This window comes from Ochotona curzoniae, unplaced genomic scaffold, assembly GCF_017591425.1.
Source record: "Ochotona curzoniae isolate NIBS_2020 unplaced genomic scaffold, NIBS_Ocur_1.0 contig_54, whole genome shotgun sequence".
Taxonomy (NCBI): Eukaryota; Metazoa; Chordata; class Mammalia; order Lagomorpha; family Ochotonidae; genus Ochotona; species Ochotona curzoniae.
This window is the reverse complement of record NW_024466464.1, coordinates 1,696,925-1,723,884: the sequence shown is the minus strand read 5'-3', so window position 1 is coordinate 1,723,884 and position 26,960 is coordinate 1,696,925. Positions and strand designations below refer to the sequence as shown.

The 26,960-nt window shown below is 62.8% G+C and overlaps 1 protein-coding gene across 1 annotated transcript in view; it reads right to left on the bottom strand.

The window, feature by feature from the left end:
• The window catches only part of RADIL (Rap associating with DIL domain), a 61,325-nt gene that overhangs the window by 1,460 nt on the left and 32,905 nt on the right, over positions 1–26,960 (bottom strand). The window contains exons 2-10 of the mRNA XM_040990033.1: positions 15,609–15,856; positions 14,306–14,932; positions 13,084–13,121; positions 6,588–6,748; positions 4,355–4,467; positions 3,867–4,104; positions 3,267–3,439; positions 828–978; positions 120–310 (exon numbers count right to left, since the gene is read on the bottom strand). Coding sequence (XP_040845967.1) covers positions 120–310; positions 828–978; positions 3,267–3,439; positions 3,867–4,104; positions 4,355–4,467; positions 6,588–6,748; positions 13,084–13,121; positions 14,306–14,932; positions 15,609–15,856 — 1,940 coding nt within the window. The remainder of the gene's footprint in view (positions 1–119; positions 311–827; positions 979–3,266; positions 3,440–3,866; positions 4,105–4,354; positions 4,468–6,587; positions 6,749–13,083; positions 13,122–14,305; positions 14,933–15,608; positions 15,857–26,960) is intronic.

The window sequence follows — 26,960 nt, the reverse complement described above, 5'->3', positions numbered from 1 at the left end:
GGGACAGGCTGCCGGGACCAGCAGAGGACACCGCCAAGGCATCCATCGGGCCAGCGGTGCTCTGAGCTGCACCGTCCATCCCACCCCACCCATGAGGACCGAGGGCAGCCACCTGGTACCTCGGGGTGCACTGGCCGCGCAGCCCCACTGCTGGGGCTGGCCTGGCTGCGCAGGTTCCACAGGAAGTGGCGGATGTAGAGCAGGTGCTGGTAGATGCCATCGTCCACACACTCGGCCTCCAGGTCCACCTGGAAGCCCTCGCTGGGCAGCACAATGGGCGGGGGGTGCTCGTAGGACTCCAGGACGTCCTCTGGGGGGGAGGGCAGACAGCTGTGGCTCGTGCCCACCAGCAACACAGCAGGTGGCATCCCAGTCACAGGTGCCCCAGCAGCTTCCCTTGCCCAGGACGGGACCTTCCTAGGTGCCCAGGCCCCTGGGGCCGCTCTGCCCGCACTGCCTGCCCATGGCGTGTGGATTCACATCTCCACCAGCTGGCATGTGCACACGTGTCCACAGACCCCATGAGCAGCTATCCATGCCCACATGGCACACGCCTGGGCTGCACAGCCACTGCTCGTTCCCTGGTCGACCACCAGAGGCCCCACCTCAAGACTGCCCCACAGACATCAGAGCCTGCATTGGGAACTTGGGTGTACACAGGGAGCCTGCCCTGTCCTCCTCCAAGGTCACCAGTCCCTGAGGGAGACAAGGTGAGCCTGGCAGGAAGGTGCAGGAAGGGGGCCCCTCACTCCCCTCAGGGAGGCCAAGGGAAGCAGGTGCTGGCCCGGCCCCAAGCCTGCAGATGGAGGCGTCTCCCTGTTCCTCACCTGGCTGGAAGGCTTCGGGGCTGTCCTGGGCACCAGGTTCCCAGGCACTCAGGGGGCCCATGGCGGAGGCCAGCTGGTACTGTGTCAGCAGCCGGTGCAGCTGTGCCGGGCTCAGGGCGGGGAAGGCAGCCCGCAGGGTGGTCCAGTTCATCTGGCAGATAGGAAGAGCTTGAGATCAAAGGCCTGCTGGTGCACAAGGGGGCCCAAGCGGAGCCCTGCGTGCAGTGAGATCCAGGCAGAGCTCCTGGCCCTGGGCCCCACAGCACCCCACCACACCACCGTCATCTGGGGTGGCCTCGGCATCCCACAGAGACCCGCTTCCACCTGAGGTGCTGCTGGGGAGGGTGGCCTTCCTGTGTGCGGTCACCAGGGACAGTGGCCTGTGAAATCCACAGTGAAGCACTCTGCTGGGTAAGGGTCACACCAGAGCGTGCCCCGTGCTGGCCTCCTCAACACAGGCTGTTCCCATGTCAACCACCTGGTGGCGCTGCCGGGTCCCCTCCAGCTGAGGGAGACGGGGTTCAGGGCAGCTGGAGCCCCCTTCTCGTTCTGCAGGCACTTGGGCCTTGATGGCGTTACTTTAGGACGAGTCACCAGCAAGTCCCTTCGGTCTCTGCGGGCAGGTTTTAGATAACGCGCAGCCCGTGTGAGCTTGGATTTGGGGAGTCCCTCCTGTGTTAATTCCCGTGTCAGCGCTGACCCCTGCTGCTCCGGCGCCACCTTGGCTTCCGGCCTGTCGACTTTCCTGCCTCGGACTCGCAGCCTCATGGAGCCAAGTTCACTGCTCTCTAATTCAGGTTGAGCACGCCTCACCTGAATCCGAAATCCAGAAATTCCCAAAACCCAAAACTTGGCGAGGGCCAACGTGAAGCAAGTGGAAAAAGCTCCGCCCTCGCTAGGTGGATGGGTCACGGTCGGCACACACGTACATCAAAATAAGACGACCCTCAGCTCCTTGCACGAGGATATACACAGATGTGTTGAAACCCGGGCCCCATCTCCAAGGCCCTGCCCCGTGTAGGGACTGCTGCAGCCGTGTGCATCAGCAGGCCCGGCATGGGACCCAGCAGGGCATGAACCCGGCAGCGGGCACCGCACAGACCAAGAGGTCAGTCAGCTGGCAGGACCAAGAGACAGCTGGCCGCTGCTTCAACAGCAAAACTCCATCCAGTATATCACAGCTGGCCGGATAAGCCAGCCCGAGTGCCCTGTCGGTGCAGGCGCTGTGCTGGCCCGCACCCCACAGATGCAGGAGTCGCCATCTCATGGCCCTGAAGCCCTGCACGGCCCTGTCCTGCACCCGGGCGTGGGCCCCTCCCGCTGCTGCTTGCTTCCGGCACCAGGAGCTGAGCGGAGGCCCCTCGGCCGCAGCGCTTGGTGGCGAGGCCATGCCACACTCCTACAGGGCATTCTGTCTGCAAGTAAACTCTCCATCCTCCTTCCCGAGGCTCCAGATTGCTGGCCACTGTCCAGGGGAGCCAGTGGGGCCTCTCAGAGCCCCCACAGAGCCTGCACCCCACAGCAGCAGCAGGCAGAGGTTCTGGCCTCCAGGCCCTCAGCTGCCTGAGAACAGAGCTGGCACAGTCCCTGCCACGGAGACATTCCCTAGGGACACGCTGGTCGCAAGCCCAGGCGCCAGTGTGCTCCAGTGGCCGTCGGGCTCCCGTGCTCAGCCCCGGGGGCTGTGGCTCCTGCCCTCTGCCCCGAGGGGTCGGGCACTGCCCACTGCTCCATCTCCACAGCCTCGGCACACTTCCCCTTCCCCACCAGGCCTCAGTAAAGCACAGTTGTGAATGTATTGGCCGTGTTTGCAGCACAACCAAGGGACACCCAGAAGCCCACCAGGCCTCAGTTCTCTGCCAGCAGGGAAAGCTGTTTGGACCCTCAGGTAGTGAGTGGACTCCTCGCTTGATGCGACAGAGAAGGCCCTGGGGTGCTTGGGAGTCTCCTAGCCAGACGCTGTGCCTGCTCCACTGAGCATCGCCTGCCAAGTCACGCTGGCCGTCCCAGACAGCATTGAGGCCGCCAGTGCCACAGCAGCAGCCAAGCACGGCCAGGTTTCCCAGGCCACCAGCTCCCCTTCCGAGAACCACCCACAGCGACTGCCAGGCCAAGGTGGAGCACAGAGGGTGGAGGGCAGGTGAACCCCGTGGAGCCGGGGGGATGCGTGGTCACTCTGAGGGCCATGGCTGCACTGGCGTCAGGGTTTGGCTCTGCTGGCCACTGGCTCACAGCGCTGCCCTCCTTCCACTCGTGTCTGAGCCACTCTCTGGACAGCCCAGGCCACTTCCCTTCCCCTCTCAGACTTGGTCATGGGGCCACAGGCTTGAACTTGGCGAGATATTAACAGAAATTTGAGTTTTCTGCATCCTGGCCAGATATGTCAGCTGTGACTCCCAACACACTTGCCTCAACTCCCACAACCACACGCCCCCCTACCTGGATGAGCTGGGCGCTGGGCGTGGCCAGCAGGTGGAGGGTACAGGACAGCTTCTGGAAGAAGCGCTCCCCCGCTGCCCCGAGGCCAGCGCTCCTCGTCCACTCGAGGAGCTGCTGCAGGCGTGCGCAGGCCTGGACTCCGCGGGGCCAATGGAAGCAGCTCAGAGCTGGGCCTGGAGAGGGAGGACGGGTGACTCCAGGCCTCCCAGCACCCTCGGGCCCTAGAGCCCGTCCTCCCACTTGGCTCAAGTGCAGGTCCAGCATGCATGTCCATGCAGGTGGTGGGCCCAGGGCAGGGAGGGGAGGGTGTGATGGTCCCAGTAGCACCGACTTCTGACAGCAGGCCCCAGCCAAGACCTCCGACTTCCACCCACAGCCCCCTGCCTACAGCCATGACCTGTCCCCGCTCTGGTCCTCACTGCCCACAGCAGACTCCCTGGCTGGAAGCAGCCAGCATCGCTGCAGGTGGCCAGGCAGGGTGGAGGCTGGCAACATCTGGGGGCACCTCGAGCCCTCCCCTGCCCGATGAGAGGGCATGGCCCTGTGCCATCGGCTGGGGCGGCAGCTGCTGCGGGGCCAGGGGCTGGGCACAGCGCTCACCCCGCTCCAGGATCTGGTTGAGCAGCAGTGCCCCCGAGAAGAAGAAGAGGTAGGCGAGCATCTGGGAGGCGACCTCAGGGTGCACCTGCAGCTGCCGCAGGAGGTCCAGGGCGGCCTGGTACACGGCCACAACGCGGCGCAGCTCCTCGGGCAGCACCGGGGCTGGGCCGTGGCTGTCTCGGGGCTCCGTCTGGAATGGGGGACACTCCAAGAGGGCCGGCAGGCAGACGTACAGGCACTGGGGACAGGGGACAGGAGTAGTAGCCACTGCTAGGGCAACCTGTGGCCATAACCCAACAAGCCCCCACCAGGCACACTGCCTGCCCAGCAGGGACTGCTGAGAACAGAGCAGGTGCAGGGGCTCAGCCAGGGCCCACCTCGGGCCGTCACAAGCTCCCCACTGGCTCAGGGCCACACGGCCCTGCAGGAACATCTGGTGCATCACCCATCACACCCGCCCGGGCATCAGGTGTCAGGCCCCTCGGTACCTTGGAGAGGTAGTACACACACTGCTGGAAGGAGTACAGCACCACTTCCTCCAGTACCGCCATGGCCTCCTCGCTGGCCGTCAGCGTGCAGGAGAACAGCGACTCCTTCGAACCTGCGGGAAACACCACGGCCCTGACCTGCCAGCCGCACCGCCCGGCCTCTGCCCGCATCCGCCTGGGCTGGGATAAATCCATGCCTGCCCACCGCCTGGCCAGAGCAAGAAGGCTGGGCGGGCAGCAGAGTGCAGGTGACCCATCCGGGGGCTGGCTGTGGGTCAGAGGCCCTGAGGCTGGCGTAGTGCGGCTAGGACGGCGCCTACTCCACACACCCAGACACATTTTCACCTCTTGCTGTTGTTTGTGCGTCTCCTGCAGCGGCCACAGCCAATGGCTCCCTCCCGACAGACCCTCAGGCCAGGAGAGCAGCAGTCTCTCTCAACCCCTGGGTTTCCTTGCTCCCTGGCTTGGACGCAGTCGAGGCCATGGGGACCGCCAGCTCCAAAACCCATTACCAGCCTCCTTCTAGAAGGCTCCAAGTCACCATACAGAGGCCCACAGCTGAGGAGGGCAGACCATACACACAGCCACAGGGCTGGGAGATGGGGCTGCAGCCCCACCAACTGCAAGCACCCCTTGGCAAAACTACCATCCTCGCTGGGCCTGGAGGTAGCGGCCAGGGAAGTCGACCAGCTGTTCCCAGGAGGCGGTCCCTGAGCAAGCCCTGACCACAGGCTCAACTGGAGGGTCCGCAACAACAGCAGCCCAGAGGGCCTGACGGTGGGTTTGTCCCCCAGGCCAAGTGTTGCAGCCCGTCACCCTAACACACAGAGCACATGAAGGACAGATGCTGTGAACCCCAGCCCCGTGGTCAGCAGCAGCTCCGGCCACCTCCTGGTCGTAGGCCAGGGTCCTGGAGTAGACAACAGACTGGGTGCCAGGGCCCCTGCAGGACGGGCTTCCAGGAGGAGGCAGCGCTGCTCCAGGGGCCAGGCAGATGCAGACCCTGGGCCCAGGGAGGCGGCCCCCTCCTTGCATCCAGCTGACTGCCTCCCATGTCCACCGCAGGGACAGGGCCACAAGCTCCAGGCCAAGTGCTCCCAGAGACACAGAAGGCTCCCCGCTCCAGTACCAGGCCTCCTCAGGCCAGGCCCCACGGTCAGCGAGAGGTGGCTCAGGCCCCTCACTGGGAAGCAAAGGGGTGGGAGACACAAACTGCAGCTGATGGTGCTGTGTGGGCACAGCTCCCCAGGCCCCACCTCCCCAGGCCCCTCACAGACGCCCCCACACACACCTGGCCCACGCTCAGTCCGGACCCGCGTGGCCACTGTGTCTGTGCCACTGGCCTCCACGTGGGCCCAGGAAAGCCGCCCAAGGCTCTGGCTGCTGCAGCAGAAGCCAGCCCTCACCCAATGCCAGCCCTGCCTTCCTGGACTTTCTGATGAAGCCACAGCTACCCTGGGGCACCTCATAGACCCTGGCCCCCACCCTCTCCCCCCGCCTATGCAGGGACTTCAGAGACCACCAAGCACATCCCCTGGGGTCCCTGCCACAGCTGAACAGGGCTGAACAGCCCTAGTGCCCAGTGCATGAGGGCGAGAGTGGGCAGCCTGAGCATGCCCAGCAGACCTGAGCTGTGGGGCAGACGGGCAGGCCACCCACAGCCCTGGCCTGAGTCAGGGCAGGACAGTGCCATGAGCCCCTGGCTCCACTCTTGACCCCCGCACTGTCTCCAGGTCCTGCCCAAGCACCCCGATGTCCTGAAGCCCCTGGTCTGGTGAGAACCCCCTCACGTGCTGCTGTCTGGGGGCTTCCTGCCAGAGCTCCTGCGCAACTCCTGCACTCTGCAACTCTGCGACGGGCAAGGCTCTCTGTGCAGCTCAGTGCTGTGAGGCCAGCACAGGAGGGGCTGGGCCGGCCCTCCCACCCCTGCCCCTGCTCAGGAGGGGCTGGGCCCACACTCCCACCCCTGCCCCTGCTCAGGAGGGGCTGGGCTGGCCCTCCCACCCCTGCTCCTCCCCCTGAGTGGGACTGCCTTAGCGACTGTCCCCAGAGGCAGCAGAGCACCCATCCAGCAGCTCAGACCGCATGGACACCCCTGCATGACTGGCCCCAGTAGGCCTAGATGCTGAGCAAGCCCCCATAGAGCCCATCCCCGCTCCCGTGGCCCCTGTGGCCCGGGGCCTCCGAGCTGCCGGCACACTTGCCCTGTCTGGGATGGGGGCGCCAGCCCTACCTGTGACATCCAGCTCGTCCTCCATGCTCTGCATGTAGAGTGGACAGTTCTGCTGGGTAAAGTACAGGAGCTCAATGGAGTTGGACATCCAGAAGAGAATGTGCTGCAGGTCTGGAGCCAGGTCAGCCATGGGGAAGCTGGCCCAGGACACGGGTTCCTGGCTACCGAGAGAAAGACTAAGTTACACTGGGGCCCATGAGCCCTGTGGCCTCCACCTGCTGCTGTGCCTGCTTGCACCAGCCATCCATTGTCATGGCAACAAAATGCATCAGTGGGAGCCAGCCGCGCGCCCACATGCGTGCCAGGTCGTGTTCCAGCTGCTCCACTTCCAACCCAGCTCCCTGCTGATGGCCTGGGAAAGCAGAGGACGGCCAAGATGTTTCAATCCCTGACACCCACACTGCAGTCCTGGAGGAAGCCCCCGGCCCCTGGCTTCGGAGGGGCCCAGCCCCGGCCACCAAAGCCACCCGAATGAACTGTGCATGGAAGATCTCTTTGCCTCTCTCTCTCTTTTTCCCTCTAACTTCAACTCTCAAAAATAGATAATCCTCAAAGAACAAAAGCGCTCTCCACTTGGCTGAGCTGGCAGCATGAGGCTGGGAGGCCAGGAGGCAGATGTACCTGACCTGACAACCACGGCACCCTACACACAGCAGGAAGGGCCCGACAGCGAGCTGTTCCCACGGCTTTCCCCCCAAATCAGAGAACATGCAGATGCGTGTGTGTGTCAGGAGTTGTCACAGGAGTTACACAGGTGACCACGGCTCCCCAGCCAAGCACATGGGCAAGGCTGGCCAACCCCAAGAGGTGCCAAGAGTCCGTGGGGAGCAGCAGAGTGCCTTCCCCAGGCTCTGTGTGGAGCCTGCCCTCAGCTACCCGGCATCGGGGCAGGGTCGGCCGAGGCATCCTTCCTGCCTCCCTTCCTGACAGCACGGCTGTCAGGGCCCCTGCTCCCCTGAACAGCAGCCTCTAGCAACAGGCTGGCTCCCACAAACTCAGAGCTACACACCCCGGCCCCAGCCCCAGCCTGCCTCACCCCCCCAGGGGCACAGGGTGTCTGTTCTGCCCAGGCTGAGGGACAGATGGAGACGGCGAGTGCCCCAGCTGCTGCGTCCTCTCAGGTCTGTATGCCTTCTCGCAGGACACCTCCATCCCTGTGCCCAGCTCAGCACCAGGCCCAGGAGCCCGGGGCCGAGCGCTCAGGACCAGGCACACGACAAGTCCACCAGCGCCCATGACCACGCCCATCCACGGATCACTCCCGAGACCAGCCGAGACCAGATTGTTGCCAGCCGCATCTGTATGTACTGGCCACATGCCGTACCCAAAATGGCGCCGGCCGGAGAAGCCACACCTTCGTGCGTGGTGGAGAGTCACGTAGCCTTCGCGGTACTGCGCAGACGCCTAGCGCATGTGCAGTGAGCTGCGGCGTGGCCGGCACGTGAACACTGGGGACTGACGAATCCGGTCGCCCAGGACCCTGCGTGATCATGACGCCGACCTATCATCGGCGGAGGCGGGGCCAGTCAGCACATAAGAGCAGACAGCCTGCCGGGGTCGGGCCCCCTTCCTCTTCCTCATCTTGGTGCGCGCAATAAATTTTACTGCAGAAGGCTTCACTCGCGTCTGCCTCTTATTGCTGGGCGATAAGACACGTGGGCGCGACAGCTGATGTGGCTGCTCAGATTCCATTCTCACTGAGTTCCAGCTTTCAGTGCCCCATGCATACCACTCCAAACTCAGACTGAAAAACAGACAGGGGCTCTGCTGCCGGAGCCCGTGGGCTGAAAGCAGGCCCCCGCCAGGTGCCAGCCCTGAGTGGGCAGCCATGGAACGATGGCCACCCTGCCTGCCTGCGTGGTAGGGGAGGGTCAGGTCGTGCCAGGTCGCACCAATGGAACCCGAGGCTGAAGTGGTCACACAGTGAGCGAGGCCTACAGGAAGGAGGGGCTGCAGCAGGTGGGCCCGTGCGACCACAGGGCACTGACCAGGCATGGCCTGGCGCCAGCAGTGGGCACAGGAACAGCAGACAGCAAGAGCCCAGGTGCTCGAGTCGAAGGAAGCCACACAGGCACAGGGTCACAAGGCCACGCTGCACTGTGCCGGCAGAGCCTGCAGTACGGGAGCGTGAGACTGAGCACCACATGGAAGCAGGGCAGGTCCCTCACGGCCCTCACGCGTGACACGCAGCACGGCTCATGCAGTGTGGCTTCATCCAGCCTCAGAAACGCCAAGTGCTGTGCGGGGGCGGGACAGCCCTTCCCGTGAGCACCTCCTGCACGGCTGGCACAGAGGGCACCACAGCCCACAGAGGGGCCCGGCTGCGGAGCCGGGATGCCTGGTCTTGCCCTGCTGCGGGGTAGAGTGGAGATGCCCGGGGCACAGGCTGGATGGCCAGTGCCCAGGGAGTGGAGGGTGTGAGACCAGGACAAGATGCCCAGCCAAGTGCCCTCTGAGAGCTGGAGACAGTGTGGGTAGGAGGACAGACCAAGTCAGAAGCACATAGGTCATTGCCAGGAAGCCGGGGCTCAGGAGGGACAAGGAACGCAGAACACGAGGTCGGTGACACAGGGCAGAGACGTGACCGGGCCAGGAAGGGAGGGACCACTGAGGAGAGGTACTGGGCCTCGCCCACTGCAGGCTCCCTCCCACATTCCCCAACTCCGGGAGACTCGGCCCCAGCGGCCCGGAGCGAAGACAGCGGCCCCGGGGTGCTGCAGGGGTGCAAGGGGACTCAGAACTCTGTCCCCACGTGGGAGACGCAGATGGACATGTTGGCTCCTGGTTCGGCCTGGCTCTGGTCTGGCCCAGCGCTGGCCCCTGGCTCTGGCCTGGCCTTGGTTTGGCCCAGCGCTGGCCCCTGGCTCTGGCCTGGCCTTGGTTTGGCCCAGCGCTGGCCAGTGTGGCCATTTGGGGAGTGAGCCAGCAGATGTAAAGCTCTAGATCTCTCCCTCTCTCTTAATTCTTTCAAAATAAACAAAATCTTTTTAAAAATTAGACAAGAGGGCCCAGCACCGATGCCTAGCAGCTAAAGTCCCCACTTTGAACGCACCAGGATCCCATATGGGTGCCGGTTCTAATCCCAGCAACTCCACTTCCCATCCAGCTCCCTGCTTGTGGCCTGGGAAAGCAGTTGAGGACAGCCCAAAGCCTTGGGACCCTGCACCCTTGTGGGAGACCCAGAAGAAGTTCCTGGCTCCTGGCTTCAGATCGGCGCAGCACCGGCCGTTGTGCTCACTTGAGGAGTGAATCATCAGATGGAAGATCTTCCTCTCTGTCTCTCCTCCTCTCTGTGTGTCTGACTTTGTAATAAAAATAAAGTAAATCTTTTTTTTTTTAAGATTTATTTTTATTATGTTTTTATTGGAAAGGCGGATATACAGAGAGGAGAAACAGAGAGGAAGATCTTCCGTCCGATGATTCACTCCCCAAGTGAGCGCAACGGCCGATGCTATGCCAATCTGAAGCCAGGAGCCTCTTCTGGGTCTCCCACGCAGGTGCAGGGTCCCAAGGCTTTGGGCTGTCCTCGACTGCTTTCCCCGGGCCACAGGCAGGGAGCTGGAAGGGAAGTGGGGCTGCCGGGATAGAACCGGCGCCCATATGGGCTCCCGGGCGTGCAAGGTGAGGACCTTAACCACTGCACCACCGCACCGGGCCCTAAAATAAATCCTTAAAACAATAAATAAATCTTTATACAAAAGGGCCTGGCACGGTGGCCTAGCAGCTAAAAGTCCTTGCCTTGAACACCTGGATCCTATATGGGCGCCAGTTCTAATCCCGGCAACTCCACTTCCCATCTAGCTCTCTGCTTGTGGCCTGGGAAAGGAGTCAAAGACGGCCCAAAGCCTTGGGACCCTGCAGCCACGTAGGAGACCCGGAAGAAGCTCCTGGCTCCTGGTTTTGGATGAGCGCAGAACTGGCTATTGTGGCCACTTGGGGAGTGAATCATCGGACGGAAGATCTTCCTCTCTCTCTCTCCCCTCCTCTATATATCTGACTTTGCAACAAAAATAAATTTAAAAAAAAAAAAAAGGATACAAAGAAGAATCTACTCCAATTGGTGAAATCAAGCAAGGAGATCGGGCCCACGACAAACGTGCCCGGGTTAAACTCCTCCTGGAACAAACCTGCCAAGTGGGAGACTTGCAATGGGAGCGAGGGCCGGGGCGTGGAGTACTCAGCAGGCTGCCAGCTAGCAGAGGGGCACCCATGCTTGGCTTCCGTCCTACGAATCCACTTCGGACCCAGATCCTGCTAACCCACCCGAGAGGCAGCCCAAGAACCAAGCGCCCCCGGCACCCAGCCAGAGACAGATGGCTCCTGGCTTCAGCCTGCCCCAGCCCCTGGCAAGCAGTGGAGGATGGCCCAAGTGTTTAGACCCCTGCAACCCGGGGGGGAGACCCAGCAGAAACTACTGGTCCCTGCCTTTGGCCTGGCCTAGCCCCAGCCACAGTGGCCCTCTGGGGAGTGCCCAGCTGATGAAAGCTCCATCTCTCTGTCCCCCCATGCCCTGCGCCCGCACCGCACACCCCTCACTGTCCTGCCCCCAGCCTCCATTTCCCTCTCTCTCCCTCCTCCCTGTCACTCTGCCTTTCCAAAAGTGAATAATAAAATCTTTTTAAAACAATAAACTTGACCTGACAGACACGCACTGAATGCTATGCCAAAAATAAGTGAAATACTCTTTCAAATGCAAATAGAAAGCTTGCAAAATTGACCATAGCTGGCCAGTGATGGACGAACAGCAAGCAACTAGCCCTCACAGGTCAGACTCCAATCCCAAGGCAACAAACCCAACACGGCAGCGCATGGAGACCCACCTCTGTGGGAACCACAAGACTTCCAGGGCAACCCAGGCACCAAGGCAGAAATCACAACAGACGGTTCACAAGATCCAGGGATGAAGAGGTTAATGGCACACACGTGCAGGAAATGACAAACAGCAAGAACAAAGCTGCTTCTCTGAAACTAATGAAGCCCTCAGAGGACAGCTCAAGGGCAGGGGAGGGTGGAGGGACAAGACAGGGGCACCGGAGGACGGAGGACGAGGACGGAGGACGGGGGATGGAGGGTGGAGGATGAGAACAGGGGACGGGAGATTGGAGGACGAGGGATGGGAGGACAAGATAGGGGACGGGGCATGGGGGATGGGAGGATGGGAGGAGGGGAGGACAGAGGATGGAGGATAGGAGATGGGGGATGGGAGGAGGGGAGGACAGAGGATGGAGGACGGGGGATGGGAGGATGGGAGGATGGAGGATGGAGGACGGGGGATGGGAGGACAGAGGATGGAGGACGGGGATGGGAGGATGGGAGGACAGAGGATGGAGGACGGGGGATGGGAGGACAGGTGACAACGGCAGCCCGGGAGCTGGGGCCTAGCCACCCCATGGGCTGCCCCCGGGAGGTCCTGCCACCACACACCTCACCCCCCAGCCCCGGAACAACAGCTGTCCCGCAGCCGAACCGGGGGAGCAGCCGGTGTGAACTCACCACAGCCTGGGCCTCCCCCAGCCCGTGTGCCATCTGTGTGCCACGCTTTCTCCTGCTTGTGTCGCTCCCCAATGGAGGCCAGTGCTGCCTCTGAGGTTCCAACTACTGTGGAGTCCCACCCACGCCATGCAGCTCCCAGCCCAGGGGGCTGAGGCCACACCACACTCAGCTCATGGCAGGCAGATCTCACAGCAGTGGAGTCTGGGAGCACGGATCTGAGAGCGAGCAGACTCTTGAGGTTAGCTGCCACCATCCCCAGCCCTGGGATTCACCTGGGCTCCTCTCCTTTCTTGGACAAGACCATGGCAATAACTCCACTGGTGTCCTCGGCAGGACCAGAGGCAGTGTGGCAAGTGCAAAGCAAGAGCCTGTGTGTGAGTGCTCCCTCTCTAACAAGGCCGGCGTGTGAGTGCTCCCTCTCTGACCGACAAGGCCGGCATGTGAGTGCTCCCTCTCTGACTGACAAGGCCTGCCCATGACACATGAGTGGACCTCTGCGTGCTCTGGCCTCCTCAGGGAAGACACGCTGTTCGAGCAGTGCTCCATCTGATCCCTGACACAGCCATCACCTATGGCACAGTCCTCCCCCAGTACAGACCCGTCAGGGCTCTCTCCAGCACTGCTTAGATCCACAGAGCGCTCACGGCCTCAGCCCGCCCACCCTACCACTGCAGCCTGCATGAGGCTGCCACCCGGGCAGCCCCCTGCACGGACCATCGCACTCTGGCATGGTTGGAGCTGGGGGTACGCATCTTCCTGCCAGGCCAAGCACCCACCAGGGAAGTGAGGGGACTCAGCCCGCAGGGTTTCTGGGGCACGTGCCGCACAGTGTTGCCACGCTGCAGACTGAGGCAGTGGGAGCAGCTGCCCCGTTGAGAGCACAGCCGGGAGCCCCAGGGCTAACCCCAAGTGACAGGGGGCCCCCGTGCCTTGGCCCCCGCGGGCATTCCAGACCAGTGGGTCCCTTGCTGTGACACGGCAGGAGGAAGCCGGCCATACTTACAGTTGCGCCTGCTTCTCTGCCAGCTCTTTGGTTTTCTCCTACAATTACAAAGAGAAAGGAAGTCAGACCATTGGGGGTCACCGGGGTACCCCGAACCCCACATCCCCAGGGCATCCTGTGCCCCTCCTGTGTCGTGGCAGGAAGAGCACTCCCCCCACCACTCGCCTGGGTCTCCCAGTGGGTGCAGGGGCCCAGCACTCGGGCCCGTCCGCTCTTCCTCAGGGGCATTACCTGGGAGCTGGGCAGAGCAGCCAGAACTGCAGGCGGTGGTGTAACCCCCTACACCACAACACCAGCCCCATACTTTTTTCTTTTCTAGTGCAAAAAACCCCTCTGTGGTCCTTGCACAGTTAAAACCCGTTTTCCAGGCACATTTATAAGATTTCCACATACACAGCCTTCACAATTCTGCTCATGTTCCCGAAGCCCTCACGCCGTGTCACGCACGTGTGTCAGCACCCGGACACAGCTGCACGGTGACACGTGCACGCATGCCCCCCGGCACCCTGGGAGCTCCTGCAGCAGGAATGACTGCTAGCTGATCCTGGGCTCCTGTGAGGCACGGCCAGCTGCGCTGTGCACATCTGCTGCTCAGCGAGTGGCGGGCAGGGGCGTGAAGCACAGGCCAGCACAGGGCTCCAGCCAGGCGAGGAGGCCGTGGGAGGCGCGTGGCGAGCAGGGGAGCCTGGACTGAGATGCCCACACCGGACTGGAGGTCACAGTGGAGGCACGAGCCTCGGCTTCCGGGGCACTGTGGGGAGCTGTAGGCGGTGCAGCCTCAGCTGGACCCTGGCTGGATGGGGACATCGGCCACGGGACCCCCGGGCCAGGGCCCCAGACCCTGCCGCCCTGCTGCCTCGGCTGTGACGTGTGATACAGTGGCACGAGGCTCGGCTGGCATGAGGACGAGGTCACGCAGCTCTGGCTGAGGAGCATGGCCCAGCAGAGCGACTCTGCAACTCTACACTCCTGTGACTGTCCCCACAGCAGACGGACCGCACCTAGTCACCAGGCACAGAAGGGCAAGGCCACGCTGTGTGCGGGAAGCCAAGGACACAAGGACAGGACAGCTTGTGGCTTCAGCTTGTAACACACGGTCAAGGTCCTAGGCCAGTGACCCAGGCCTGGCTGGGCCTCAGGGAGAAGCATGCCTGCGTCTCAGGCAGCACCTGCCGGCCCGGGAGGTGTCAGGGCCCTCCCTCAGGACAGTGCCCTGACTGACCCAGACTGTTGCACGGATTGCTCTGGCGATTCTCAGCAGGAGCTGCCCGAACGTGCCAGGTTCCAAGCGCGTGGCTGAGTGCTGGATGCAGAGGCAGAGGAGGAAGGCGGGGGTCAGCTTGTGGTCGTCACCCCCGGGCTCGACGAGCGTCAGGATCCTTTGCAGCAGGGGGCCCTCCTCCTCGCGCTCAAACTCCAGGTGCAGCCGCTGTCGGCGTGGCAGTGCATCAGGCGGCGAGGAGGTGGTGCCCGGGGCCTGCAGCGTGGCACCGCACACCCGGCAGCTCTGTGGCACGGCCCGCAGGCGCGCCAGGGCCCGAGTGGGCAGCGGCTGGGCCTGCGCGGGGTCCTTAAACAGCAGCAGGTAGTAGAGGCCCAGGGAAAGCAGGTCTCCGTGCTGCAGGACCACCGTCCGCCGCCCCACCTCGGAGAAGTTGACGGAGACGGGCGCCCCAGGAATGGGCTCCAGCAGCAGCTGGGGGGCTGCCCCGCCTGGGGGCAGGTGCCGGCGGATGGTGCAGTGCAGGGGCAGGATGTCGGGCGCTGAGAGGCTGATGCTGGGCTTGCTGGAGGGCGTCCGCTGGCCCACTGTGTGCCGCTCGCGGCTCAGCACATACACCAGGCTGTCCTGAAACACACATGTGCATGGCGCTTAGGGCCGGGCACCCCCGGCACTTCCAGCAGAAGCAGGGAAATAGCACGGGGCCCTCTCTGTGTCTTCCAGCCACGTGGCAGGGACTGCAGGCTCTGGGTGCTGCTCTGTCCCACACCCACCCTCCTGTGTGTCTAGGGGGCAGTTCACCCCAAATGCCCTGGTGTGTTGAGGAGGAGGCAAGGCAGGCCTTGTCCCTTGCCGCCCAGCTTCGGGAGGGAGGACATCTGGGAGAGGGCTACCAGGAGCCCCAACGATGTCACCAAGTCTCCTGGTCGTGCAGCGGGAAGGCGCTGGGCAGGGAGGACAACGGCTGGAGTGGGCCTGAGCAGGCCCTGCAGCGGCTCAGCACCCCGCACCACCGCTGGGACGAGAGAATGGATGGGCCCACCGCGCGTCCCTGCCCTGGCCTGTGCCCTTCCCCGAGCCAGGCCAGCAGCAGACCCGCAGAAGATCAAGGAGTGGAGCGGGTTCCCCAGAGGGTCCGGGTGCCAGGAAAAGGCCCCTTGAGGCGCCATCTGCCTCGGGCAGCAGGACAGGCCAGCCTGGCGTTCCCTACCCACCCCGTGCTACAACCCCATGTGCCTGCAGTGGCCTGGGCTGAGGGGCAGAAGGGGCCCTGCCTTCTCGGGGTCAGGGAGGGCAGGCTCACGTGCTGCTGGCTGTAGCCCTGCAGGAGGAGCAGGTGCGGGCTCTGGAAGAGGGAGCAGCGCATGGCGTCCTGGTCGGGCTCCTCAGTGCCCCGGGACACGTCAGGCAGGGTGGCGGCTGGGCTCAGGCTGGTCTCACTGACTGTGCGGCGCAGTCGGGGCTGGGGGGAGCTCCGGGGAGCCACGGGGGTCAGGGCTGGGGTTCCTTTCGCACGGATCCGCTGCAGCCTCCGGGCCTGCGCATTTATCCCTGAGACACAAGCAGCACAGTGTCAAGTCTCCCAGGAGCTCGCACACTTGAACCCTGCTCAGCCACTTCCCCGACCCGTCACTGCCCTGGCAAGGCAGGGCTGCAGGAAGCCCAACTAGGTCCAGTGAGCACAGCCCTGAAAAGGCTGGGCAGCACCCTGGCACCACCATGGAGCAAGTAGTTGAGCTGTCCACTCCCTGAGGCCCAGAGGGGACTACATCACCTCCAGGAGCCAGGTGACACCCCTCTGCCCGCCCAAGCATCAGCACCACAGCCCTCAGGTAGCAGACCCATCGGGCTTTTCCCGCCATAGCCCTGGCCTCTGCCCCAGCCAGCTCACCACTGCAAGAAGTGAGGAAGCAAGCAGGAACCCCACAAGCCCAAATAAGCAGTCAGCTTGCCATTGCTCCCCAGCCCCACAGCCACCAGAGCTCAGCCCTGCCACAGCACACCTGCTACTGCCTTAGACTCCCTCCGCTGGCAGGCACGTGCACACAGGCACACACACCTGCACGGAACGACACACACCCAGACACACGTGCAATGTGCACGAGGCACACATGCACACAAACGCAACCGCCTGCGAGAACACCCGCCCACACCAGACTTCCCAAGTTCGCAAACACGGGAGGTGCTCTCTGAACGAAGGCTGCTGGGAAAGCTGCGGGCACCCAGGAGCCCGGCTCCTCGCTCCACGGCCAGCCCCGAGTTTCCTCCCCTGAGCCCTCCGCTGTCTCCGCCACACAGCCTTGTCCCATCTAGGGTCTTTTCCCTCAGCCATTCCGAGAGAAAGCCGAGCGGAGGCCAGTGAGGGAGCGGCGAGGGCGCGCCTTACCGGAGCAGCCGCGAGCCCTGCCCCCGCAGGAAGGAGGCCGCAGCGCATCTGCAGCCCGCAGGGGGCCCGGGCCGCGCAGGGAGGGAGGGGGCCGGGCGGCGCAGGGAGGGCCCGGGCAGCTCCCGCAGCACTCCTGCTCGCTGCAGCGCCCAGCTCAGCCCGGCCAGGGAGCCCACCCACCACTCCCCCAAGAACAGCAGGGGCTCCGTTTGGCCTCACTGCAAAACCGTGGGGCCAAAGCTGCAGGAAGAAAAACACACACAGCCCCAAATGACATCCGTCTCCACGCTATTCCCAAACCTAGGGCTAGGTTTCAGGAGAGGATGAGCCCACCGTGTCCTTCCAGCAGGCCTGGGGCTGCAGGCACAGCAAGCCAGAGTCCTCTCGGGTTCCTAGGGGGCCCTGGCAATGGCCAGCAGCACAGGATGGCCCAGGCCAGGGTTCCCTGGGGCCACAGCCCCTGCCCTGCACCCCTCCAGGAGGGGTCCCACACACCTCGCAGACACCCCACCCCCAGGGCTCTGGGGCCCCAGGCTGATCCACCAGCAGGTCAGAACCAGAACTGCAACCCTGGGGTCTACTCCCAGCATGTCCTCCTTTGGCTCCTGGTTGCCTCCAAAGGCTACAATACAACCTGTGGCCAGGAGCTGGCAACAGCTGGCACTGTAGCCAAGACCACACACACAGACCAGAGCAGGTGGGGCAGCAGTGTCCACTACCAACACACAGAAGCATGCAGTACGATCAGACCACCCTTGGCACACACATGGACACACACTCACTGGCACAGACACTACCACAGGTGCACCCACACAGGCCTGCACACACTTGGGCACGACCATATGCTGACTCTGTACCAGGATGGTCATGGCAGTCCAGCAGGCATCAGCAAAGATGGCTCAAGTTGGGGAGAATCAACATGGCAGAACAGAGTAAGGACACATTGAAATGGACAGAAAAACATTTAATCAGGATGAAGCAGAGAGGACACATTCCAGGAAATAGGAGAGGACAGAACAACAGCAGAGGGGCACCTGGAGACTGACAGACACAGGAAAGCAGCGGGCACAGCAGTGTGGTGTTGCAGTGACTGATATTCCAGCAGCATTCAGCTAATGGCGATCTGAACTCCACCAGCAACCAGGTGGGAAGGGACTTTCACTGGGAGCTTGGGAGGTGAAACCAGACAAGAACTGTCCATCCTGCTGGACCGTTTGATTTGATCAGGAGCAGAGACAGAGCAGCACGTCCCAGACGGGCAGTGCTGGAACAGCGTGGATTTCACAGCCTAGTTTGCATATACTGAGCTGGGAGTGAACTCATTTCTAACTCAGTGAACTGCAGCAATGCAGCATCCTACAGGTTCCACCCACGACAGGTCTGGGTAGCCCTCAGACCTGACAGCCAGCAGATCAAGAATTCCAGTGGTGGTACATCAGGTGCCATTTTGTACAATGTGGCAAAAGTTTAGGGCTGCAGGGACAACAGTGAACTGTGCATGTGCTGAGCTCATGAGAACTCACTAAGTTCAGTGAACTGCACTAGTCCTGCAGGAAAATAATACCGACTGTGGCATCGTATGGGTCAAAATAGGTCCGTGTGGCACCCAGACCTAATGTCCAACTGGTTCCAGCAAGATCAGCGCCACCAACAACCTAGCTATGTAGGACACCTGGTGTCTTCCAATCCTGGGATTTGCTCCAAGCAGAAGTGGGTGAAAGGTTGTACAGACAATGGTGCAGCCTCAGCACGGTATCACAGGAGGTGGAGACTGGTGAGCCAGCAGCTGGGGCTATGGAGTTTTTGGTGGAAATCTAACATAAGAACCCAGACCTGGAACCTGCTGGAGGGAGAGGCACAATTGGCTGCAAGCAAAGACTTGTGTACCAACTGCAATAAGTAAACTGAACTGTAGACCTGTGGGAGACACAGCTTAGAAACCTGCCCCAAGGAGAAGACTCTGCTAACCAAAAGTACAATGACCAAGAGCAAAAAAAAGAGACAAAGGCACAATGAATATTACTGAAAACTCCCCTGCAAAGGAGCAAAACCCTATGCCAACCTCAGAGTTAACTGAGGAAGACATCGAGAAAATGGGGCATACAGAATTCAGAAAACTCATTATAAAGCTTCTGATCAACAATGAGAAGCACAAACAAGAGTTCAAAAAAATTAAGGAATATATTACACAAGAAATAGCAGCAATAAAGCAAATCAAGGCTGATATATCAGAAATTAAGAACACAGTAGAGCAAATTACAAGTACAGTGGAGAGTCTCCAAAATAGAATGAAGCAAGCAAAAGAAAGAATCTCAGAATTGAAAGATATCTCCTGTCACCAGGGGGAAGCAAACAAAAAGCTGGAAGCAGAGCTGGATCAGGCCAAAAAAAGTATTCAAGAATTGAAAGACACTATTAAGAGCCCAAATATAAGAGTTATGGGACGGTGGGTCTCAGGACGGGGCGTCTCATGCCTGGATTCCGGACGGCCGCCATGGGCACATGGTGAGCCGTCCTCCCCGGGCCTGCTGGGTTTCGGGGGCCGCTTCCTTCGGGGTGAGTAGACCGAGGGGGGGAGGCCTCCGGGACTGGGCAGGTCCGGCACCCAGCCACCGCCCTCATTGGGCGGTGAAGGGGATTTGGGAGGGGCGCGACCTTGGGCCTGGGAATTTTAAACCTCCAGCTGCCTCCTGGCAGCTGGTGGGTCTCAGGACGGGGCGTCTCATGCCTGGATTCCGGACGGCCGCCATGGGCACATGGTGAGCCGTCCTCCCCGGGCCTGCTGGGTTTCGGGGGCCGCTTCCTTCGGGGTGAGTAGACCGAGGGGGGGAGGCCTCCGGGACTGGGCAGGTCCGGCACCCAGCCACCGCCCTCATTGGGCGGTGAAGGGGATTTGGGAGGGGCGCGACCTTGGGCCTGGGAATTTTAAACCTCCAGCTGCCTCCTGGCAGCTGGTGGGTCTCAGGACGGGGCGTCTCATGCCTGGATTCCGGACGGCCGCCATGGGCACATGGTGAGCCGTCCTCCCCGGGCCTGCTGGGTTTCGGGGGCCGCTTCCTTCGGGGTGAGTAGACCGAGGGGGGGAGGCCTCCGGGACTGGGCAGGTCCGGCACCCAGCCACCGCCCTCATTGGGCGGTGAAGGGGATTTGGGAGGGGCGCGACCTTGGGCCTGGGAATTTTAAACCTCCAGCTGCCTCCTGGCAGCTGGTGGGTCTCAGGACGGGGCGTCTCATGCCTGGATTCCGGACGGCCGCCATGGGCACATGGTGAGCCGTCCTCCCCGGGCCTGCTGGGTTTCGGGGGCCGCTTCCTTCGGGGTGAGTAGACCGAGGGGGGGAGGCCTCCGGGACTGGGCAGGTCCGGCACCCAGCCACCGCCCTCATTGGGCGGTGAAGGGGATTTGGGAGGGGCGCGACCTTGGGCCTGGGAATTTTAAACCTCCAGCTGCCTCCTGGCAGCTGGTGGGTCTCAGGACGGGGCGTCTCATGCCTGGATTCCGGACGGCCGCCATGGGCACATGGTGAGCCGTCCTCCCCGGGCCTGCTGGGTTTCGGGGGCCGCTTCCTTCGGGGTGAGTAGACCGAGGGGGGGAGGCCTCCGGGACTGGGCAGGTCCGGCACCCAGCCACCGCCCTCATTGGGCGGTGAAGGGGATTTGGGAGGGGCGCGACCTTGGGCCTGGGAATTTTAAACCTCCAGCTGCCTCCTGGCAGCTGGTGGGTCTCAGGACGGGGCGTCTCATGCCTGGATTCCGGACGGCCGCCATGGGCACATGGTGAGCCGTCCTCCCCGGGCCTGCTGGGTTTCGGGGGCCGCTTCCTTCGGGGTGAGTAGACCGAGGGGGGGAGGCCTCCGGGACTGGGCAGGTCCGGCACCCAGCCACCGCCCTCATTGGGCGGTGAAGGGGATTTGGGAGGGGCGCGACCTTGGGCCTGGGAATTTTAAACCTCCAGCTGCCTCCTGGCAGCTGGTGGGTCTCAGGACGGGGCGTCTCATGCCTGGATTCCGGACGGCCGCCATGGGCACATGGTGAGCCGTCCTCCCCGGGCCTGCTGGGTTTCGGGGGCCGCTTCCTTCGGGGTGAGTAGACCGAGGGGGGGAGGCCTCCGGGACTGGGCAGGTCCGGCACCCAGCCACCGCCCTCATTGGGCGGTGAAGGGGATTTGGGAGGGGCGCGACCTTGGGCCTGGGAATTTTAAACCTCCAGCTGCCTCCTGGCAGCTGGTGGGTCTCAGGACGGGGCGTCTCATGCCTGGATTCCGGACGGCCGCCATGGGCACATGGTGAGCCGTCCTCCCCGGGCCTGCTGGGTTTCGGGGGCCGCTTCCTTCGGGGTGAGTAGACCGAGGGGGGGAGGCCTCCGGGACTGGGCAGGTCCGGCACCCAGCCACCGCCCTCATTGGGCGGTGAAGGGGATTTGGGAGGGGCGCGACCTTGGGCCTGGGAATTTTAAACCTCCAGCTGCCTCCTGGCAGCTGGTGGGTCTCAGGACGGGGCGTCTCATGCCTGGATTCCGGACGGCCGCCATGGGCACATGGTGAGCCGTCCTCCCCGGGCCTGCTGGGTTTCGGGGGCCGCTTCCTTCGGGGTGAGTAGACCGAGGGGGGGAGGCCTCCGGGACTGGGCAGGTCCGGCACCCAGCCACCGCCCTCATTGGGCGGTGAAGGGGATTTGGGAGGGGCGCGACCTTGGGCCTGGGAATTTTAAACCTCCAGCTGCCTCCTGGCAGCTGGTGGGTCTCAGGACGGGGCGTCTCATGCCTGGATTCCGGACGGCCGCCATGGGCACATGGTGAGCCGTCCTCCCCGGGCCTGCTGGGTTTCGGGGGCCGCTTCCTTCGGGGTGAGTAGACCGAGGGGGGGAGGCCTCCGGGACTGGGCAGGTCCGGCACCCAGCCACCGCCCTCATTGGGCGGTGAAGGGGATTTGGGAGGGGCGCGACCTTGGGCCTGGGAATTTTAAACCTCCAGCTGCCTCCTGGCAGCTGGTGGGTCTCAGGACGGGGCGTCTCATGCCTGGATTCCGGACGGCCGCCATGGGCACATGGTGAGCCGTCCTCCCCGGGCCTGCTGGGTTTCGGGGGCCGCTTCCTTCGGGGTGAGTAGACCGAGGGGGGGAGGCCTCCGGGACTGGGCAGGTCCGGCACCCAGCCACCGCCCTCATTGGGCGGTGAAGGGGATTTGGGAGGGGCGCGACCTTGGGCCTGGGAATTTTAAACCTCCAGCTGCCTCCTGGCAGCTGGTGGGTCTCAGGACGGGGCGTCTCATGCCTGGATTCCGGACGGCCGCCATGGGCACATGGTGAGCCGTCCTCCCCGGGCCTGCTGGGTTTCGGGGGCCGCTTCCTTCGGGGTGAGTAGACCGAGGGGGGGAGGCCTCCGGGACTGGGCAGGTCCGGCACCCAGCCACCGCCCTCATTGGGCGGTGAAGGGGATTTGGGAGGGGCGCGACCTTGGGCCTGGGAATTTTAAACCTCCAGCTGCCTCCTGGCAGCTGGTGGGTCTCAGGACGGGGCGTCTCATGCCTGGATTCCGGACGGCCGCCATGGGCACATGGTGAGCCGTCCTCCCCGGGCCTGCTGGGTTTCGGGGGCCGCTTCCTTCGGGGTGAGTAGACCGAGGGGGGGAGGCCTCCGGGACTGGGCAGGTCCGGCACCCAGCCACCGCCCTCATTGGGCGGTGAAGGGGATTTGGGAGGGGCGCGACCTTGGGCCTGGGAATTTTAAACCTCCAGCTGCCTCCTGGCAGCTGGTGGGTCTCAGGACGGGGCGTCTCATGCCTGGATTCCGGACGGCCGCCATGGGCACATGGTGAGCCGTCCTCCCCGGGCCTGCTGGGTTTCGGGGGCCGCTTCCTTCGGGGTGAGTAGACCGAGGGGGGGAGGCCTCCGGGACTGGGCAGGTCCGGCACCCAGCCACCGCCCTCATTGGGCGGTGAAGGGGATTTGGGAGGGGCGCGACCTTGGGCCTGGGAATTTTAAACCTCCAGCTGCCTCCTGGCAGCTGGTGGGTCTCAGGACGGGGCGTCTCATGCCTGGATTCCGGACGGCCGCCATGGGCACATGGTGAGCCGTCCTCCCCGGGCCTGCTGGGTTTCGGGGGCCGCTTCCTTCGGGGTGAGTAGACCGAGGGGGGAGGCCTCCGGGACTGGGCAGGTCCGGCACCCAGCCACCGCCCTCATTGGGCGGTGAAGGGGATTTGGGAGGGGCGCGACCTTGGGCCTGGGAATTTTAAACCTCCAGCTGCCTCCTGGCAGCTGGTGGGTCTCAGGACGGGGCGTCTCATGCCTGGATTCCGGACGGCCGCCATGGGCACATGGTGAGCCGTCCTCCCCGGGCCTGCTGGGTTTCGGGGGCCGCTTCCTTCGGGGTGAGTAGACCGAGGGGGGGAGGCCTCCGGGACTGGGCAGGTCCGGCACCCAGCCACCGCCCTCATTGGGCGGTGAAGGGGATTTGGGAGGGGCGCGACCTTGGGCCTGGGAATTTTAAACCTCCAGCTGCCTCCTGGCAGCTGGTGGGTCTCAGGACGGGGCGTCTCATGCCTGGATTCCGGACGGCCGCCATGGGCACATGGTGAGCCGTCCTCCCCGGGCCTGCTGGGTTTCGGGGGCCGCTTCCTTCGGGGTGAGTAGACCGAGGGGGGGAGGCCTCCGGGACTGGGCAGGTCCGGCACCCAGCCACCGCCCTCATTGGGCGGTGAAGGGGATTTGGGAGGGGCGCGACCTTGGGCCTGGGAATTTTAAACCTCCAGCTGCCTCCTGGCAGCTGGTGGGTCTCAGGACGGGGCGTCTCATGCCTGGATTCCGGACGGCCGCCATGGGCACATGGTGAGCCGTCCTCCCCGGGCCTGCTGGGTTTCGGGGGCCGCTTCCTTCGGGGTGAGTAGACCGAGGGGGGGAGGCCTCCGGGACTGGGCAGGTCCGGCACCCAGCCACCGCCCTCATTGGGCGGTGAAGGGGATTTGGGAGGGGCGCGACCTTGGGCCTGGGAATTTTAAACCTCCAGCTGCCTCCTGGCAGCTGGTGGGTCTCAGGACGGGGCGTCTCATGCCTGGATTCCGGACGGCCGCCATGGGCACATGGTGAGCCGTCCTCCCCGGGCCTGCTGGGTTTCGGGGGCCGCTTCCTTCGGGGTGAGTAGACCGAGGGGGGGAGGCCTCCGGGACTGGGCAGGTCCGGCACCCAGCCACCGCCCTCATTGGGCGGTGAAGGGGATTTGGGAGGGGCGCGACCTTGGGCCTGGGAATTTTAAACCTCCAGCTGCCTCCTGGCAGCTGGTGGGTCTCAGGACGGGGCGTCTCATGCCTGGATTCCGGACGGCCGCCATGGGCACATGGTGAGCCGTCCTCCCCGGGCCTGCTGGGTTTCGGGGGCCGCTTCCTTCGGGGTGAGTAGACCGAGGGGGGGAGGCCTCCGGGACTGGGCAGGTCCGGCACCCAGCCACCGCCCTCATTGGGCGGTGAAGGGGATTTGGGAGGGGCGCGACCTTGGGCCTGGGAATTTTAAACCTCCAGCTGCCTCCTGGCAGCTGGTGGGTCTCAGGACGGGGCGTCTCATGCCTGGATTCCGGACGGCCGCCATGGGCACATGGTGAGCCGTCCTCCCCGGGCCTGCTGGGTTTCGGGGGCCGCTTCCTTCGGGGTGAGTAGACCGAGGGGGGGAGGCCTCCGGGACTGGGCAGGTCCGGCACCCAGCCACCGCCCTCATTGGGCGGTGAAGGGGATTTGGGAGGGGCGCGACCTTGGGCCTGGGAATTTTAAACCTCCAGCTGCCTCCTGGCAGCTGGTGGGTCTCAGGACGGGGCGTCTCATGCCTGGATTCCGGACGGCCGCCATGGGCACATGGTGAGCCGTCCTCCCCGGGCCTGCTGGGTTTCGGGGGCCGCTTCCTTCGGGGTGAGTAGACCGAGGGGGGGAGGCCTCCGGGACTGGGCAGGTCCGGCACCCAGCCACCGCCCTCATTGGGCGGTGAAGGGGATTTGGGAGGGGCGCGACCTTGGGCCTGGGAATTTTAAACCTCCAGCTGCCTCCTGGCAGCTGGTGGGTCTCAGGACGGGGCGTCTCATGCCTGGATTCCGGACGGCCGCCATGGGCACATGGTGAGCCGTTCTCGGGCGGCCAGTGCGCCATTGGTGCCAGGCTCCGCCTGCTGGCCGCCCGGCTGGGGAGCTCTGGGGATTTGGTTCTTTGAGTTGCTGCTTAATTAGCTCCAGGTTGAACCCATTGTGCTTCTTGGACCTGAAAGAGGCAGTAACTCTTCCTTAGCAAAACTTGTAATCACTAATAATTCTGAGCACCAAATACCAGTCATGCAGAAGCTATGGCTTGGGGCTTGCCCTGCACAAGTAGCTCCAACAGTTGGCCAATGTGTCAACTGGTAATGGAACAGAGTAGATTAGGCACGACTGAGCAAACCTTAGCCCACAAGTAAAACTAGAAACCAGGAGGGAGCAGAGGTCATGCCGAGCTAGGCTCTTGTACCTGCTGGTCTGTGGGAGCCTGGGACGCTGAGTCACAGTGTCTAAGGCAGAGTTCGGGACAGGGGAGGGGTTGTGCCAAGCTGAGTCAGAGCATCCATTGGCAGGCATGTGATCTATGCCTGGGAACGGACCCGGTTGGGGAGCAAAGGGGACAACCCTAGCTGGGCTGAGGTTCCCACCAAGAGGCGCGTGGCCTGGAAGGGGGCTGCGTTCTGATCTGGAAACAGTTGTAGTCTCCCTTGGCACAAGTGTGGACTGGGATTGGATGCACCGAACTGGGCCGGACCCCGACTCCCCCTGGTGTTCTGGAGGACCAGGGCAGATGTGGGATGGACTAGGCAGGGTCTCAAACCCCTACTGAGCCATGTGTGAGCCATACGTGGGTATGGACAAACCATGGCTGGGCTGGAACATCCAACAGCAAGCACCAGATTGGGTTGAAGGCCAGTCAGGAAAAGCCACAGTTCCTGCTATGACAGGAGGTGGACTGAGTAGGGTTGGCTCATGGACCCACTGGTAAGCGTGAAACCTGGCATTGGGAGAGGTTCTGATGGAGGAGCCTGGGCAACTCCTCTGGCAGGACACAGACCCAGCAGGTAAACGCAAGAAACATGATAGGAAACAGCCCAGAAAAGGCCATGGAAACCTACCCACTGGCATACAGTTGGCAGACGTGGGGGCAAGACCAGGCTGAATCTGTCCACATCATCCACTGGCAAATCCAGGCACCAGTGTGGGTCGACCCAGGGTCGGTCGCAACAAAGACTAGTGCACATTATGGAATGCCGAGGTGAGGTTGCCTGTACCAGAAGGGACCGCAGCGCCCAACCAGCCTGAGAACAAGAAAGGAAGTGGGCAGAGCTGGCAGGGGAATAAGGGAGGGTTCCTTTGCTGGACAGCTACTTCCGCAGGAGAGCATGGGCTGGGATGGGGGCAGACCAGACTAGGCAGAGCTACCACACCTGTGCGCCTCATGTGGACTAGATCAGGGAAAAGCCAGGCTGGGCGGATTATTCCTACTGGTGCAAACAAAATTAAAGTGGGCGAGGTTTGTTTGGGCAGCATCAACTGGAATCTGGGAGTGGGAGAGGCCTGGGAGGGAAATAGTGGGCTCATCCCTCTTGGGTTACCACTTCCACGGGAGGACATAAAACTAAGACAGCGGCTGGGGTGGAATGGGATGTGGGACAGACTGGATTACTGCTACACTTACTGGCAAACCAGGGTAGGGGGTGGGCCTGGTTGGGGTTATTGTGGGTCGCTCCAACCTAGGCTACAGCTCCCGCTGGTTTATGTGAGGGCCAAGTATGTGCTGGGCAGAACCAGACTGGACTGCAACACCCATTGGCTCCAGTGGAAGACGGGAGTGAACACAGAACCAACCCAGGAATTGCAACCACCAGCTGATTGGAGCGATGGACGGTGCCAGGCCCTGTACTTGTTAGCACATACAAGAAGTTTCTTTGGAGATCTTCCTAATCTAAATGCTGGACTCAGAACCATAACAAAGAAAAGAGCGAAGACAGACCGGGTCAACCAACCATCTAAGCTATGATGGACTATGTCAATCAGTGGATTTTTCAAAGACCTCATAGTGCTTGGAGCGGCAAGATTGACAGCGATTCATAACTGTTGCAATATCAAAACCACTTGAGCAAGAACCTCAGAGCATGCCCTACACCCGGGACTTGGGGAGGGTGGGAAATTGGGTGGGCCTTCTCCCTTAGAACCCCCCTTTTAAACATGAAGGTAACAATATGGAAAACATATTAGTATTATCCACTTTCCTGTAGCCC